The 19,984-nt window shown below is 31.3% G+C and overlaps 1 protein-coding gene across 8 annotated transcripts in view; it reads right to left on the bottom strand.

Moving 5' to 3' along the window:
• The window catches only part of Dmd (dystrophin), a 2,349,574-nt gene that overhangs the window by 1,371,120 nt on the left and 958,470 nt on the right, over nt 1-19,984 (bottom strand). For all 8 annotated transcript variants that reach the window (XM_087599109.1, NM_001370876.1, XM_087599108.1 and 5 more), the window contains 5 exon segments: nt 18,936-19,148; nt 16,204-16,317; nt 14,469-14,624; nt 6,531-6,701; nt 1,835-2,017 (listed from right to left, as the gene is read on the bottom strand). In XM_087599109.1, coding sequence (XP_087455235.1) covers nt 1,835-2,017; nt 6,531-6,701; nt 14,469-14,624; nt 16,204-16,317; nt 18,936-19,148 — 837 coding nt within the window.

The raw sequence follows: 19,984 nt of genomic DNA, 5'->3' as shown, positions 1-19,984 counted from the left end.
GTTATCAGTAGATTAGTGTAGCCCTCAATATTCATCTGAGAAGTTTATTTTTCCAATAAATGGTGATTAACATAAAATCTACAGCTGATCAAGGTGTGGACAATAAGAGATTTCAGAATGCTCATCTCTCCATAAGGTATTTCTATATTATACCCCACTTCTTCCAAGGTTCACGTATCATTGTAGGAAATCAAGCAGAAAAACTGTAAGATCCAAAGACAGTGAATGACTAAAAGGAAACTATTTTATGAATACATCGATGTTGTTGCATGGTAGTTGAGACATCATCCATAGGACCCATAGAATAAAGTCAGACCAACCTTAGCCTTTAGTTGTGGTAGGACTGTAGAAATAAGAAAATCTCACACCTATTTGAGAAGATATTGGCAATTTATGCTACTGGAAAAAAGAAAGTCAGATTGTTTTACAATTACAGTCCCTGTGAGATTACTTACACTCCACTCAAATAACTCTATAGGTTAAAAGGAAGAACAAAGGAAAGAGGAAAAACGGATGAAAGAAAGATAAAAGAAAGAAAGGATGAAAGGAAAGAAAGGAAGAAGGCAAAGAGATAGAGCAAGGGAGGGAGGAAAGAAAGAGGGAAGAAATAAAGAAATAAAGAAAAGGAAAGGATTGAAATTGTGATCAATTTGCAATACTGGTGGAGATATAAGAAGAAAAGGAGGAAAGGAAGTGGGGGTAGACTTTTACAAAATTTTTATATGCATGCTTGAAATTATCAACCAACACCCCTCCAAATATTTTACTCTATATCTTACCAGTCAGAACTACATCTGCCTTCCATATGCCTTCACATTTCAAGAAGTGCAAAACTCTATTAAAATATTATAACTCAAAAATAGTGGTGTAGCTGAACCCGTTATTGATCAAGCATATTCACAGAGACAATTATATCTAGGAATAGAAAATGTAAAGTTCAACTTGTGCCCTGTTTTGGAAATCATACCCATTTGAAAGTTTTATATCCTCTTTCCCCTTTGCATTTTCAAAATAAAAATAGCTACCTATTTTTGATAGAATGAATAATGTATGCAGTGCTTGAATTCTTTTCTATATTCACATAAAAACAGTCCATTGAATAAACCAAGTGAATAAAATAAAGTACCATTTGTGAAAATGAATAAATAGAAAATATAAAAATGAGCTAGCTAGGCAATATCTTCTAAAAAGAAGCATAGAGGGCCCAATGATGATTATTAAAACCATTCTAATAAAAATAAATTTCTACACAGAATGCTGACATGTGAGAGAATTAAATAAATTTATGTACCTTTAAATGTATGTAAATCAATTTAATTTATAAAAATCTAGTATTTATAAATTTCATAATCTTATAAGACCAGTAAAATATAATTGTTGTCTAAGTATTTTAAATCATATAGTTAATTTATAAACCATAAAATACATACAAAAATATCTTTTTAAAAGCATTTTTGTATTTATGACCATATGTGAATGTTCCCGTATATAACACCTGTGCAAATGCCAATTTAGTCCTGAAGGAACACCAGATCCCCTGGAACTGGAGTTGCAGCAGTTGTGAACACCCTATATCAGGTCTTATGAATTGAACTCTGGTTAACTGAAAGAAGAGAAAGCATTCATAAATGCTGTGCCATCTCTATTATAACACAAAATCTATCATGATCATTCACAGACTAAAAAGAGTTTTATGAAAGTTAAGAAACTGTCACAATTTATACACATTGTAGGTGTGTGGATGAAGAACTCTAGATTAAATTATTTACATAAAACTTAGATACTTAATTATTATGATTTTGACATTGAACTGATAAAAAGTAAAACAACTAACTTCCAAAGTTTTGCATTTTCCATTCAGCCTGGTGCACAGCCATTGGTAGTTGGTGGTCAAAGTTTCAAGTTCCTTTTTTAAGGCCTCTTGTGCTGCAGGTGGAGCTTGAGAAATTACACTATTTACAGTCTCAGTAAGGAGTTTCACTTTAGCTTCTTTTTGTAGGGCCTCTTCTTTAGCTCTCTGAAAAGCAAATCATAATCTCTTAAGAGCAACTCAACTTTATCACTTCCAATACTCATTCTTATCTGGTATACCATTTCTTCCTGGTTGAATTTTTAAGGTAGTTTGTGAACATAAAACAAATGCTCCTTCCAATTCTTTCATTTCAGATTTATGTATGATTAAAAATTGAAAGGTAGTATAAAATATAATAGACTTTAATAATGGCTATAGTAGGGTACTGTACACACACCTGTTTTTCCTTTACTTTGGATATAGATACAGGCAAAAAATGATTTCAAGGCCATTCTTGGATATATAATAATTTTGAGGTCACCTTAGGAAAAGTGAAACTTTGTCTCAAAATAAAAATAATTTGATAAGCTATCTGTACATGGATATATATTTTTCAAATATATGTATTTATCTATAGAAAGTTGCATCAAAAATTAAGAATTGCATGTGTTAATAACATGTTTGAAAATATTTAGAAGACTATAATCAACAACACTTATGAAATTTTCAGGTGAATCACAATTGAATTTAGTGAAGATGCTATATAAATGAAAAGATAGTAAATATAAAAAATGTTTACGGTTATATTTGGGATATTTGATGAAAGACGATTCTTCAGTAATTGAAAACTTAGAAAAAGTCTAGAAAACTAAAGTACAAAGTCTCACAGCTATTGCTTCCCTTTTCTTTTGGATGAAAATTTGCTTCATAAAACTTAAAACTTGGACAAGTCCATTTGAAAATATGGAAGCTCAATTCAACAATATAATACAGTCATATTTAGAAAAGCATTACATATATGTGAACATTTTATATATACAAAACATCTTAAAGCACAATATATCAAATAGTACTGAATCCCTTGTCCTGGTTCTGATGAATGGCTAATATCACTTTTTTAATCATAACATCAGTCTTATTCTTCTTTTTCTTCAAGACAGAAAGTGATTCTATAACAGAGTTATCTCTACTCTGGCATTAATCTAAGCAAAGCCCCCAAGCTGGTCTTCAATATCATCTAACAAAAATGTTATAGTTGCTTTTGTTTTATCAACATTATCCAGGGTTCTCCACATCTTGCATTTTGCTAATTGTAAAGAGTTTCATGAAACACATAACATTTCGAGACTGTTTACACTTAAACAGATTAAACTTAAAATAGATTTTGGAGCACGCACATGTAAACACGCATAACAAACATGAGAGAGGGGGGGAGAGAGAGAGAGAGAGAGAGAGAGAGAGAGAGAGAGAGAGAGAGAGAGAATAGTCTGTAGTTCAATTTTTTTTGACTTCAACAATACCAACTATACGTATTTAAAGTACATAATGTACATGTTGTCTATGAAGGAAATACCATTCGGTGAATAGGAATTGGACATAAGAAACGGAAGAAAAATTATGAAGATCCAATGATAATCCTAGCCAATTTAGTTAATGTCTAGACATTATTCCTACAGGAAAGCTATGGGAAACATATGCCTCAGAATTATTGCTTTCATATTTCGTGGAATTTGAGGATTATATACATGTAATCTTCTAAAACTGGTTGAAAGGGAGTTCAGACAATATTACTTCCCTAATATTTGTAGTTGTCACAAAGTTTTAAAGTGTAATTGATGTGAAATAATGCAGATTCTGGCTAGGGTTATTTGGAATTTGGTCCTGCTTACAAATAGTGTGAACAGTTCAGAATATGGGCAGTATATGGAAAAGAGAGATATAAAATACTGTTTCATATATTTATATTTTAAGCATGAATTGGAATTAGTCTTAGAATGCCATAAAATATGCAGTATAGTAAAATATACAGAACACTTTAAATATAAAATCATTTATTTCATGGTTTTAAGCATTTGAAAAATCAGTTTGTTCTTATAAAATTTTCAAGCATCATATGAGCTTGGGGTTTGTTTCTATGTAAATCTTTTTTGCCTGTGGTATTCTTATAATTATCAAAAACTTTCAGAAATATTGGCCTATTACCATCATTAGAATCAAACTTCAAACAGAACTAACATGTTCTGTTAGTCTGGATTAGAAATTTTGAAAGAGTCAAACAATTTAAATGAATGCTTCTAAATCTATGTCTTTTCTTTATTATAGTTTAAGTATGTCTGACTTCTGATGTGGGGTGAGGAAGACTTGTAATAGTGTCTTCAAAAAATGCAATTACCTACATAACAAAATTTGTAAATTTAGGTAGGTTTGAACTATGTATCCTATATTGTTAAATACCATCTTCATAAAAAGGTATGTTTTGGCTTTTCCATGCATCTAATTTTATATAAGCTCAGTAATATTTTGACTGAATGGTTTTCAAAGCATAATCCAGTCTGGAACTGTCATTACATGGAATATTTTTGAAAACATATTATTTCAGACATACCCCAAAGGCTCATTGAATTCCAAATTCTGACTCTTTGGCAGAGTCACATATTTTATTTATCATTTATTATTTACTTCAATCGTGTGTGCATCCATCTGGATGTCAGAAGACAAGTTGTAATATATGTTCCTCTCCTTCCAGCAATCGGGTACAAGAGCTGGAACTGGGATCCTATGGCTTGTCAAAAATCACTTTTCCCACTAAGCCATCTCACCAGCCTCCAACTAATTTTTATACAAATATTCTAGGTGATCCTTATACCTTCTCAAATACTAATACTAGTGCTTTAGTGATTAAGCAAAGTTATGTTTGTATAATTTCTTTTTATTACAAATTTGTGTTATCCTAAGATCCAGGATTGAAACTACAACAGTGAAATGTTAATAAAAGAACATCTGCTATAATGAATTCAATATTTTTTTAATTATGAAGATAGAAAATATAATTAACAATGGTTTCTAAAAGAGATACAAAGCATGAGGTTGCTCATCAAAAACTTCCTTTCAGTCCCTTAAAATAGGCAAATTTTTTGTTTACTTGTGAAAAGATAAAATAATATCAATTACCAAACAGTAGTGTCATTTTAATATCAGAAAAAAATAAATAAAGCGATAGGAGATCTCTGGTCTCTTAATGAGAGAGATGTCAAAATAAGTCTGTTGGTATTTACAACAATACAAATGAATAGAATGTTCAAATAATAACAGTTAGAAGTCTGGAGCAAGCCCTATCATTGTACAGCAGATAGCGAACTGACCTCAAGAAATTCCTTAACTTGCAAGCAGAACCTCAAGAAATTGGATTTTTTACCAATTCCTTAGCTTCTATTGCCAGAGGCTGCCTGAGCCATTCCCTTTCAATTGTACAGCATACTGCACCAATTGTGTAGCTAGACCAATTATTTAAACATGCCAATCAACATGAAAAACTGATTGGACTGCTCACTTACTTTCAGGATTGTTTTTACAATTTTAAAATTTGAAGTGTGCTACTAATCTGCATCAATGAAAATTAAAAAAAAAAACAAAAACAAAAACAAAAAACGTCCGACTGGGTAGTTGATATGTATACAAATACAAAAATGTTGGTTGCTCCAGTGTTACCATCAATTAGCAGGTTATACATATTAAAGTATATAAAAGGCCAAGGAATGGTGAGTGAAAGACTAAGCCAAACAAAAGAATCTGGCAAGAAACAAAGCAGAAAATGTGGCAACAAAATGTGGCATTTATCTTCTCAGGGATATGAAGAAATATTTATAGACTTTTATTACAGGTGATAGACAAAAGCCATCAGGAAGTGAAAATATTATAGCATGGCACACCACACGTGAAAAGAATTTGGAAAATCATAACTGAATTTGACTAAAATGGAATAGTGTGACATATTATCCGTCCATGTTGTTCCACTACAGATAAAACATGTACATGTGTAATCAATTGTTCTATGAAGATTTGCCTTATTTATTTCTGATTGACCAAGAAAGTATGATCTGAATTAGTTTCAAATATGTACTATTTATATAGCTAGTCTTATCATGACCTCTTCACAATCAAATTTAAAATCATCACAGGCTTTTTTGTGAAACCCTTTAAATGCTGACCCCTGTCCTAACCCACCCCACACAACTTGGATGTTAATGGATATTTGCCCACTGCCTCAAATGAACCTTGAATCATTTAGCCTCTGCTCTATCTCTTTTATGTAATTTTTTATGTGGTTGTTATTATTATTATTATTATTATTATTATTATTATTATTATTATTATTATTTCATTTCCCAGTTTGTCTTAGGATCTTTGTTTGTTGGAAGTATTTCCTGTGATAAGAATGTGCTTTGAAGATGTATTTTCTTCATGTTGGTTTTCTCTCATGACTCAGATCCTTTCACATGAAATGCACTTTTTCAGAAATGTTTTACAAAGCAAACTTTGCAAAACAGCATCTGACCTCCATCAATTGTTTCCTCATCAGTAATCAATCTCTATTTTAAAAATCTAATGGGATTAGTTTTTGAAAGTTATTATAAACACCATTTTCATGTTCCTACAAGATGTGGTATTTTGAAGAATCACTATCTGATGGTGTTATATTTCTTTCTATTTTTACTTTGTTTTCTTTGGTTTATTTTACCTTCATTTCTTCAACAGCAGTCTGTAATTCATCTGGAGTTTTATATTCAAAATCTCTCTCTAAATATTCCTCTTCAGCTTGGGTCATCCACTCATGCATCTCTGATAGATCTTTTTGGAGGCTTACAGTTTTATCCAAACCAGCCTTCAGGGCTTCCTTTCTGGTGTAGACCTGAATTTAAAAAGAAAACAAACAAGACATAAAATAAAAGAACCACTAATATCCCAAAATAGGTAAATCATAAGTATTTTCAGTGAAGATGCTTTATTTTGACCCTATTATTTATCATTCTATAAACAGCAAATCTTAGCTAGTAAAGATGAAGCAAAAAAAGAACATGGGAAATGAGCTAAATAAACCAATATTCACCACCTTTCACGTGAAAGAGAAATTGAGTATACCTGAATCTACTTAGGAATTTTTGTCTCAATGCACAACCAGCTTGGCAGAAACTAGTGCTGTGATTATTTCAAAGACATGCCTCACTAAAAAGCACTTGTACGATTGGTGATCAGACCAGCAGAACTCGCCAGGGTATCCAGTTGAAGAAAACCCTGGAAAGGTCCTACTGATTTTTTTCTGGAAAAATAGACTAAGTTAGCACTAGACCTGATTATTAATTTTTGCAGCTCATTACATTTAGAATGCTATTTTATAATTATTCTCAAGTTGTTCTTGAATGCAGAAAAAAAACTTTTCATGGCAGCCAATCGTTGTGGACTATGACTATAATAAAAAGCATTCTGGGAGGCTATTAGGAGTTCATGTTCAGCCTGAGCTATATAAATGAGAATTGACCCTTGAGCTAAAGTGCAAACCTATCTTTACAAACAATGGAACAAACAACAAGAAAACAGCAAGAACAACAACAAACAAAAAACTAAAACTCATGGGGTATGAATATGCTATACAGTTCTAAATATAAGCTAGAGCCACTTAGTAATCACAGTTAATAAAAGGCTCACTATTCTAAGTAGCAATTTTCTTTGCAAATAGAAAATGTTATAGTTAATTATATGGGCATATACACTGACAATTTCATATAATATTTGAATAATTTAATATTCTATTACTTAAGGGTTCTCATAAATCAAAATGTAAAACAGTGAAAATGCGTAAGTGATTTATTAGAAGGAATATATGGCCTCATACAATACACACATGATATATCATAGTACATGATATTAATAATACATATCACATGTAACATGTGTGTATCTGAAGAGTATGTTCAAATATGACTAATAATTAAGTGATCATAATGAATATATTTTCCATAAAATATGCAAAGATTAAATACTGAAGATGATCAGTTTGGGAGAGGTGGCAGAAAGAAATTTCCATGCCTGTTGAGAATAATAAAGTATATAAACTTTAGACAGTATATCAGACAAATATGTTTAAAATGTTAATATTCTTGAATCTTAGATTCTCTTTTTCATTCTTAAGAGTGAATTGAAGTGTATAAATTTGTGTGTAAACTTTTCAGTTCAGCTTGGAAACACTAGTAGTTGGAAACATTTCCAGATATATTTTAGTGAGGGAATAAAGAAATTGTGATGTACATTTGCCATTAACATATCTATAGCAAAATAAAAAGTTGATTAATATATAAATTGTTTTTGAAAATCACATTGTTAAATAATATATGTAGACACACTTAATGTATGTCAGAAGATTTTTTTTTGTTGGTCATTTTCTGTTTTAGTTCTAGAGTTTGGCACAGAGAATTCTCTGACAGTTGACAAACTCTGGACCACTGTGCAACAGCGCCATCTTGTAAAGTATATGTTTAAAGCCACATCCCTTTCTAAGCATTTGAGGTGTTTTATAATTTAGTAGTTATTTATCAGAAAAATAGCAAAATCTGTAACTTTAAAAACAATGCCCTATATCTGAAATCTATTACAAAGTATCCTATAGTATTACACTTGTTGTAAAATTCTTCCATCGTCCATTTAAGTGTAACTCTTAGCAGTGATTCAGTCTAGAACTGAACAAGTTTTTGTATTTTAAATATTGCCTCATATTACAGAAACAAAGATTTCAGCATGGTTGATATTCAATATCTGTAGAATCATACATCAGAACTAACAAAATAATATAATTATTGAATTTTCTCTCTACATAAATATACTAACCTCTAGACCAAGTTAAAATAGTTATCTTTGATAAATCGCCAACACTAAATTTAACAATTTTTCCAATAAACACATATTTTTGGACAGTGAGTCTATAAAGAGCACAAATCAACATGCTATTAAATTTTTACATGGTTAGTATGCTTTCCCTTAATCTTTTGAAGTAACCAAAGAGGATACAAAGTATTAAAAAGACTAAGAAGTTAGTCAAGATCTGTAGTAAAAAATACATAATATGCTCTAAAAGTAAACTATAGCAAAGTGAACAAAAATACATTTTAGGGACATGAAGATACAGTCTTCAATGATAGCTTGAGTATACAGGAAGGGAAGCTGTTTGGGATCAGAATGATTGGACTAAAGCCCTAGAAAAGTAACATCATCAATTGTCTTTCATCACATTCATAACTAAAGTAAGAGTTAGTATGTTTAGCTCCCAAGGTCTTTTATAAATGTGACAATCCATGATTTAATTAGCCTGATAAAAATTAGGAAATGTTTGTGTTTTCCTGTGTTAAAAGGATTATGTTCAAACATTTCAGTTATGGCAAGCATATTAGCAAGGACAATGTGATAAATTTAGAAGGAAATGCCATGTTCAACTGAAATGCACACAATTGTCAGAGTCAGCTGATTATATTGTATTCTATTCTTATGATAGATAAATCATAAAGTACTTCACATCTTCTGTTGTGAAATCTTCAAGTCTAATATTGAGTATTATTTCACCCATTTTCTTTAACATATGACATCAGAATAAGAAATGACTTGGTCTTCTTAGATAATTGACTCATTCCAATGCCATCATCTCCATTAAGTAGAATTTTCATAAAGATATATAAAATGTCTATTGTATTCCAATTTATTTCTGATATGAAGGTTTAATAACTCCATGGTCAAATAAAATAAATAAAAGAATTAAATATTTAATCAATTGAGCTATATTTTAATGAATTTGAATATTTTATAAATATATACAAATTATGGCAATTTCAGTTACGGATAAATACAAAACACTACTTAATTCTTTCTTTGTATTCCTTTTTTGAGCATAGATCATTTTTTGTGGACTAACTGAAAAGAATTATCCTTTAATTTAATAGCTAAATCTTAACATTATTGATTTAGATATATTATCTCTGAGATTTTAAATAATGTTGCTGTTATTTGTTATTTGTTAGTTATAATATAAATTATTTATCATTTTATAATTTTAAAAATCAGATTAGGATTGTTAAACATCTTTAAATACTACAGAAAATTTAACAATTTCTAACAAATTATTCTTAACATAAGAGAAACACTATATAATCATTGTGCTATGCAAATATTTCTATAAAAGAATGATTTATAGTTCTTTTCTCTTCTTGCCTCAGGAACAATGAATGGGAAACAACGCCTCAGCCTGTCTTTTACTGTACTCACTTCTTCGCTCCCAAAATGCAGAATTTGTGACTCTGAAAAACTTGGTCATTTGGGACAGCACGTGTATGAGGATTGTGGTATCTCAAGAATGAAAGAGATATAAAAATATTTATGATTAAATACCAGGATCAGTATGAAGTTAGATTCCATGACAAGTTTTTGTTAAGCAATATGTCAGTAAATTCATAATATTTTTGAACAATGTTTTTCTTTTCCTGTCCCCTTTGGTTTTGTTTGTTTGTTTGCTTGCTTTTTCGAACAATGTATTTTTAATACACATTATATTTAACAGTAGGTCTTAAGCAAGGAAACTTAAAAAAATGCAATAGTTATAAAAATATGCTCCTATATCATCCCAAGTGAGGTAACCCTGATCCAGAAAGACACTATGGTATATATTAACTTATAAATGCACATTAGCCATGAAGTGTAAGACAACCATGTTACAATCCACAGACCGAATGAAACTAAATAATAACAAGGGTCTAAGGGAAGTTGTGTGAGTCTCACTCAGACTGGGAAAGAAAATAGTCATTTTAAATGGATGAAGAGAGGGAACATGGTTGGGGGAGATGGTATGAGGAAGTGAATGAGAATGGGGACCAGGTGTGGGGTGGAGAGAGGGAGGTGGCTGCGAGTGAGAATGGAAATCATCGGTGGGGGCACATCTCTGGGACTATCTCCAGACCTGGTACATGGTAGGCTACAAGAGTCTCTGGGTTGACCCTACCTGAAATTTCTATCAGCAGGGGATATGGAGACTGAAGTAACCAACTTCTGTAGCCAGGTGGGATTTCAGTTGTGGGAAGGGGATATCAACCCACCCACCATACCTTCAACTCAGATTTGTCCTTCCTACAAGATGCTCAGGAATAAAGATGGAGCATAAACTGAGGGAATAGCTAGTGATTGCCACAAGTTGAGACCAATCTGTGGTCATCTGAATAATCTTGGCTCAAGCAATGGCACTATTTGGAGGTGTAGCCTTGTTGGGGAAAGTGTGTCATCCTGGTTGCCTGGAAGCCAGTCTTCTCCTAGCATCCTTCATATGAAGATGTAGAACCCTCAGTTCTACCTGTACCATGTCAGTCCAGATGCTGCTAAGCTCCTGCCTTGATAATAATGGACTGAACCTCTGAACCTGTAAGCTCCCTCAATTAAATGTTGTACTTTAAAAGAGATGCCTTGGCCATAGTGTCTGGACACAGCAGTAAAACCCTAACTAAAACACCATTCCATGGAAGAGAGCCAACCCCTAACAATATTAATGATATTCTGCTATGCTTGCAGACAGAAGCCTAACATAACTGTCTCCTGAGAAGCTTCATCCAGGAGCAGATGGAAACTGATGAGTCGTATAGAAGAGTGGGGTATAAAATTGAGGAAACAGAAAGGGGTCAAGCACAGAACAAGAAGACCTATAGAATCAAGTATACTGGGACCATGAGAGCTCAGAGACACTGAGCTATTAACCAAAGAGCATTCACAGGTTAGAACCCAAAACACTTGGAGCAGAGGTGCAGTTTGGTCTTCACAAGTGTCCCTTAACAATTGGAGTGGTGGTTATCTCTGACTGTTGCCTACCCTTGAACTCTCTTCCCCTAGCTGGACTGCCTGGTTAGGCCTCATTGGGAGAGGATGTGCTTAGATCTGATGAGACTAGATGTCCTAGGCAGGATGGAATCCAAGGTGGTCTCCTACTTCTCAGAGAAGGGGAAGATGTAATAGGAGGAGGGTCTGTAAGGGAGGGACCGACCAGGAATGCATGAGGGCTGCAATTAGGATGTAAAATGAATAAATATATAAATGAATTAATAAATAAATATTATACTAATTAATTTCCAAGAGTTATTTCATTCTTTCCCCATTGTTGGTTTCTCTGTTTGAAATAATTAAATCATGAAAATCTAGAAATTATAAAAGTATTCTATAAATTATGAAAATATGTTTGTATTAGTAAAATAGTTTTGATTCTTTAAAGTTTCTTGCTACTCACCAAACTTATTTTCTCAATAAAATATTTGTATGCTTTCTAGTCCTAGTGTATGCATTGTAGTGCAGAATATTCCTAAAACTAACAAATCACACCCAGGACGTGTAAAAATTTCAGAGATGTAATCCAAAGTTTAATCATTTTTTATTCTAGAAAACGCTTCGTTTAATGACTATAGCAGGAGAAGATTGCAAGTTAGCTGTCTAAGGGCTATCTCATTTGTGAGTTAATAGAACTGTTACTTATTAATGATTGTATTAAATGTAAATATTTGTTTTAACTCACTGTTATAAATTATTTCTGAAATTAAACTTATCTATTGCCTTTATGGATTCTTTTATTTTCAAATGCAAAATATTACATAAAAATAATCAAAGGGGAAAAAAAGCAAAGATAAGAATTGTCATATAACACACAAATGAAACTTGTCTTTAACTTCTAATTACTCAGTTAAAAAGTAAACACTGCTCTAATAAAAAATATTATGTCGTGGGGAACAAAAATTAGATGCACATTTCTTATAAATATGTTTTATTTTCCAAAATTTAATGCCAAAATTAGATATAACATATAACATTTGACATGTAATTGTAATATATAGTTTGTAATGTGTAACATAAAGTATATTCTACATAATACAAAATATATATTACATACATATATACTATATTATAACATATAATATTTATATTCTTATATCATATAATGTATACCACATATAGTATCATAAAATTTCACATATATTATTTATTATATATTGTATACTATATGTAAAAATATCATATATATAACTTATATAACATGTAATATGTTCTATGGAATATGTAATGTGTACCATATAACTATCACCATGTAACATGTGATATACAATATAACATATAACATATAACAAATATACATGCTCCATGCTCCATGCTATATGCGTATCACACATCACATATGACATGCAACACATTACATGTTACAGGCTATATAATACACAGGACATGCTACTTGCTACAAACTACATGCTATACAACATATACTACATATGAAATCCAACATGCTTCCAGCTATGCAATACATGTTACATATGACAATGTATGCTTTATTCTAAACACAATATACAACACACTACACACTCAATATGTCATGCTACATGCTATCCACCACATGCTACATATGCCACACTAATTGCTATATGTCCCATGTGACAAACCATTTGTTACATGTGACATGCTACATGCTTCATATGACAAGGTAAATATTACATGTTACACACAGGATGCTAGACAGTAACTGCATGTTACACAATATAGGCTAAATATGACCTGCTACATGCTACATATGACACAACATGCTACATACTACACATGACACATTACATGTTACACACTATATGTTGCATGTTACATGTGACACATAGCATGCTACATGTTACATGGTACATGGTACATGCTACATTTCACATGCTATGTATCATATGCTATTTCCATCGTGTACAAGTGCGTGTGTGTATGTGTGTGTATACATATGTGTGTATATATATGTGTGTATATATATATAAACATATTGTTACATAAAATATATCACCTATTGAGAATCACATACTACATATCACACTTCATACATCATACATCATATTATGTTGGACATTGGATATCAGACATTTTACATTATACATTAGATACTGGATTGTAGATATTACATACTTTATATTAATTATTTACTCTTTATTATATTTTATATATTATATATTAATTATATATAATTCTGTATGTATAATATACAATATATGTCACACATAGACTGCATATGTGTGTTATTTAATATATAATATATAACTTATTATATATAACATATAATATGTATAGTTTGTGACATACATGTGACATACAGTATATTATACTTTTGTATATTATGTTATATGTATCACATGTAATATATAAAATAAATATTTTAGGTAAAGTCATTTACTTTTATACAACATACATTATATTATGTATATGATATATAATACAAATATGTTGTATGTGTTACATATTGTATTATATGTATCATTTAATGCATATATAGTGTTGAATTAAACTTATATAATAGCTATTATATATGCCATATGCATATAATATGCATACTACTCCTCTCTCTCATTAACTCAATTAATAAAATACAGTATCAGAACTAAAATTTATTTTTTGTTTCACAATTATAGACTTTCAAATGTATAAACTATAAAATACTTCTATATGTTAGAAGAAACCTAATTCATTTGACATAAGAGTGTTTGATAAGCAATATAATCAGGAAGAAATTTTGAAATAAAGAAAATGAGGAAGATAGACTGTCAGAAAATTTACTAAATTATTGTACAGAAGCCACAGTGAATTAAACTATTCATACCTGGCGGCATATGTGATCCCACTGAGTGTTAAGTTCTTTGAGTTCCTTCTCCAGTCTTGATGCAAACTCAAATTCAGCTTCACTCTTTATCTTCTGCCCACCTTCATTAACACTGTTTAAACTGGGCTGGATTGTTTGAATATCGCCAACTAAAAGCTAAGGAAAAAATGTGTAGTTTAATGTGGATGTAATAGTACCAACATAAATTTTATTATTATATATTTACCATAACTTTCCACATGTATATTGATTATTAAAAGATGAACAATATATAAGTCTGTATACATAAGTTCCTTAAGATATTCAGTGACTGTTGTGCCATGAAGAATGCAGGAAATTTCCAATATGTTTGCTACTTACCTCACAACTTTCAAATAAATTTTATATTTGACATTTCTTGCTAGAAAATGAGTCAAATTGATGAGCTTCATACAAGAATAATTTAAAAAAATGTTGTTTTTGAAAAATAGGTTACTCCAATAATCATGTGTGGAATGATGGCATGTTTGCTTTCTAGGTTTATTAAAAGAGAATGATTACTTTCTCCATGTTGCATGACAATGGTCTAATGAATATCAATTCAACAATGATTATTGGGCTTAAGTTCTTTCAATGAAATAAGGACATAAGTTCAGATATCAACATGCATCTAAAAACTTGGCCAGAGTTTTATGTGTATTTATTCTACAGCTTGAATACAAAGGTAAAATATGTATACTTGGTGCCTGCTAGTTTAGTCAACTGATGAGCTCTATCTTCATTGAGAAAAATTGTCTCAAAAAATCCCACCATGGAAAGCAAGACAGGAAGGCACTCCTCAAATGTGGACACATCACACACACACACACACACACACACACACACACACACACACACACACACACACGCACGCACATGCAATCATATACAACTCATTTGAATAACAACCTAAGGTAAGAATTAATGAATAGCTAAAAGTTTTTCTTTAAATTACACAAAATTTTGTGTTAATGTTTATGAAGTATGGCCAGAGTAAAAGGCAATATTGGCACTTGCAAACTTTTGGATAAAGAAACTATTTTTCTTTTCTTTTTTTTTATTGGATATTCTGTATTTACATTTCAAATGTTATTCCCATTCCTGGTTTCCTGGACATAAACCTCCTATCCCATCGTCATCCCCTTCTTCTATAAGGGTGTTCCCCCTCCCCAACCAACCCCACTTCCCACCTCCCCAAGCTGACATTTCCCTACACCGGGAGGTCCAGCCTTGGCAAGACCAAAGGCTTCTCCTCAAATTGGTGCCCAGCAAGGCCATCCTCTGCTACATATGCAGCTGGAGCCTTGGGTCAGTCCATGTCTTTGGGTAGTGATTTAGTCCCTGGGAGCTCTGGTTGGTTAGCATTGTTGTTCTTATGGTGTTGCAAGCCCCTTCAGCTCATTCAGTCCTTTCTCTAATTCCTCCAACTGGGACCCCTTCTCAGTTCAATCATTTGCAGCTAGCATTTGCCTCTGTATTTGTCATGCTCTGCCTCTGTCTCTCAGAAGACAACTATATTAGTCTCTGGTCAGCATGCACTTACTTTTTTTTTTTTTCTGAAGGCCTTGAAGTTAGTTTGCAATACTCATGACCTCTATGTATTATAAAATCCAAAAACATGTTCAGGTATTGGAAACTGTTCCAGTAGGAAATAACTGAGATAATTATATAAAAGATGTATAAAAAGCATCACTTGCACATCATATAAAAATCTTACTCTGCACTGTTTGAGCTGTTTTTTCAGAATTTCAGCATCCCCCAGGGCAGGCCATTCCTCTTTCAGGAAAACATCAACTTCAGCCATCCATTTCTGCAAGGTTTTTTTGTGATTCTGGAATAAAAGAACAATTTGAAGGCATTAATAAGCTCTGATTGTTTTTAACATAGTCCATCATGATGATATATCCAAACATAAGTCAGAAAAAGCAATGAGGGATGTCTCATTTAAGCTTTATAGAAAATAATATTTTTACTAAGACTGCATTTTATGATCTACACCATGAACACTGGTGTATGAAGTCTGCTTTTGTTAAAAATTAAAAAAAATACCAAATGTGGCTTTATGAAGTACCTTTCAAGAACATTAAATCATACCCCTCTAGAGAAATTTGAAGTTTCAAAACAACACATGATAATACTAACAATGTACCTTTAGTGTACATAAAACAAACTATGCATGCAAACTCAATATTATGCTGCCTTTATAGCTTCCTTAACCTGAGCTTTGCAACTTGTTTTCTATGGTTGAGAGTTTAAACAGTCCCTTCAGTTGGGGATTTTAACAGAGGATTTTCTTATCTTTAAAGTCATAACTCTTAATTTCTTATTTGTCTAACCAATTAGAAATAATGATTAGGTAACCAATGTTATTTTTGTCCTTTAAAAATGGACAAGCACCTCCCACCCTTTTTCTGTATTACTTTTATTTATGTACTTTAGTTCAGTCACTTTTCAAATCTAAGTCTGTCCCTTCTTTAGTTGCTTGTAATTCAATTACAATGTTATTATAATTGTTTCCTTTTCTAAAATTTCTATTGAAAATATATGCTTCACAGAAAATTTCCCTTTCAATATGATTAAAATATGATTAATAACTACTTTAAAAAACATTTGACTAAATATAAGGATCTCAACTTTATCTCCTTTCTGGTATCACTCAAGACTAATTTCCTCTCTATGTCTCTTGTTATATTCATGTCTTACCATAGACTCCTTGAGGAATGAATTATTTCTTCTTAGGTTCATTCATTTCTTACTACACTCAAATCCTTTCTCTCAATTTATGTCAGTGATGGAAATATAACTATACCTTCCCTTTAAATAAATACTTGTAACAGATCTTTACAATGGTCTTATTGTTGCTGCCGTGTTTAATCGAATTCATGCAAAAGTATAGCAGCACATTTTTGAACAATATAATTCACTCTCTAATATACATTTTATGGTTTAAATATGAACTGAGCATCTGCTTCATTTTACAAGGAACTCATTTTTGCTTCTTTAATACTATGTCCCAGTAGATTATAGAGTAGCTGAGATCACTTGTAGAATGGTGTTTCATTATTTCTTTCTTTTGTCAATTGACTTCTTTCTTAATAAGTTATACTGCTTAACACAGTTGCACATGTTTAATCTGAAAGCAAATATACCTAATCAAAAAACCATGCACATGATACGTGACATTATAGATATGAAAAAGGTAAAAATGTGAACAATATACTTTATCATTTGCCATATCACAATGTATATAATAGAATTCTGTTTTATTAAGAGAAAGGTAAGGAAAAGCAAAAGGAGTGCCATGGAGCCCAGGGAATGCATTGCCTTCCCTCTCAGAGGTGCAGGCAGTGGGAGTGAAAAATTTGAAGAAAGACTGGGAAGAGGGAAACTTTTAGAATGTAAGTGAAAAATCCCTTAATTTAAAATGCAGAAGATGGTACAGTGGCGGGTAGCAGGATAGACAGAAACAAATTCAGAGCCAGATATGGATACAATGCCACCAAAAGATGCTAACATGAAAGAAGATAGGCTCTTGAACAAAAGATTGTATGTTGCTTCAAGCAGCTAAAAATAGCAAACAAATACAATTTCTCTTAAGCCGCCATATAAGAGTGGGCTGCAATCATTGCTAGCTTCAGTCGAACATGTCAGTCATGGATTCGACACTCCTGGTAGTGCTTTAGTACAAGAATAATGAAGTTATTATCGAAGTAAGGGCTCTATTCTGTTCTAATGACTTTAAATGAAGTCATGACAGTTTTGAACTTTCTTTTCTAATGTTATTATATTTCACAATTGGCTAACTAAGAGAAACAAAATCTGTCAAATTAACTAATTGAGAATTACAGACTCAAATGTAGTTGTTGGATTATTGCACTCAGTCTAGGTTATTATTAATGTGTTAGAACTACCAAATTACTAAGTTAATTGAAGGCAATGTAGGGAAGAAAATGTAGCAGAAATTAAACATATATTCATCAGTCAAAAGTGAAATATAGTAGTTAAAACCTATGCCTGCCATATATATATATACATATACATATATATATATATATATATATATATATATATGTGTGTGTGTGTGTGTGTGTGTGTGTGTGTGTGTGTATGTGTGTGTGTGTGTGTGCATGCTGTGATCTAAATCTTATCTACAACTAACAGAAAATGTAAGTAATGGAATAAGGATATTTTAAATTATGTTAAAAGTGTTTAGCATAATTTGTGTTGGTGAAAAATTCAATTGTTCTATACAGACAATCCAAGAAAAATGATATATTACTGTTTACATAGGACAAATAGGCGAGTTGCAATCCTTTGAAATAGATTGGGCTTTTGATAGCATCAATAACTTTGAGGGACTTTGGGTAAAGTATCTGTTTCCAATCACATTTTACAATTCATTGCTATGTGAAAAATAATTACAACATAATAAGCCAAACCTCAGCGTACCTGAAATTTTCGAAGTTTATTCATATGTTCTTCTAGCTTTTGGCAATGTTCCACCAACTGGGTCGAGAGCTTCTTCCAGCGCCCCTCCACCTCTTCAAATTCTGACTGATATTTTTGGCTTATTTCTGAAGGTGCTTTCTTGGCTATCTCTTTCACAGTGGCATTCAGATAGTTGAAGCCATTTTGTTGCTCTTTCAAAGAGCTTTGCAGAGCCTCAAAATTAGAAATAGAAGTGCATTTACACTAACCGATGCATACTTGATGAGTTTCATTCACATCAAGAAGAAGGTAAATACAAGTTTATGTAATTTAGAGATTTAAACAAAGTAGAATGTCTGATAAAGCAATCATATGCATTTTATGAATAATTTCTATTATTTTCCAAAGCATATTTTATTTAACCAGAAATTTAAAAGATCTAATTTCACCAAATGTCTATGTATAAATAATTATGTTTATGACATATGTAATACATTTTAACTTATCTACAGTAAAACCTTATTAAGCAAATATTATGCAATATATTTTCAGATTTTAAAAGAATAAGTATCCAACATGGGATTTTTAGAATCAACAAAAATTTAGTCTTCACATATCCTCACATCACAGGAGTTTTCTTACTAGTATATAATTTCCTGATTTAGGTTATTAAAATAACTACTCAATATCAAGCATTTAATCATAATGCTACAGTTTGTGAATATTTATATTCTAACTAATTATACAAATACATTGAGTTTACCTATGCTTAAAAATATCAGAAGTTGTAAATAGTGTAATTATAAAAATAATGTGATTCAATTTTAATAATCTTGCTTAATATCTTAAAATGTCACTAAATCTAAAAGGAAATTATAGATTTCCTTTACTATAGTACTTTAAATTTAAATATAAATATTTATATATTGTGCATGTTTATAAAAATAATATACAGAGAGAAATTAGGAAAGGTCATATTTTGGGGACAAATTCTCCTGTTCATTTTTTCAACTCCTAACCTATGATTTCTTTCTTTATTATCTTTACTTATATTTAATATATCAATGAAA

This window comes from Rattus norvegicus, chromosome X, assembly GCF_021556685.1.
Source record: "Rattus norvegicus strain SHRSP/BbbUtx chromosome X, alternate assembly SHRSP_T2T, whole genome shotgun sequence".
NCBI lineage: Eukaryota > Metazoa > Chordata > Mammalia > Rodentia > Muridae > Rattus > Rattus norvegicus.
Note: the sequence above shows the minus strand (reverse complement) of the source record. Positions and strands in the feature narration are given on the sequence as shown.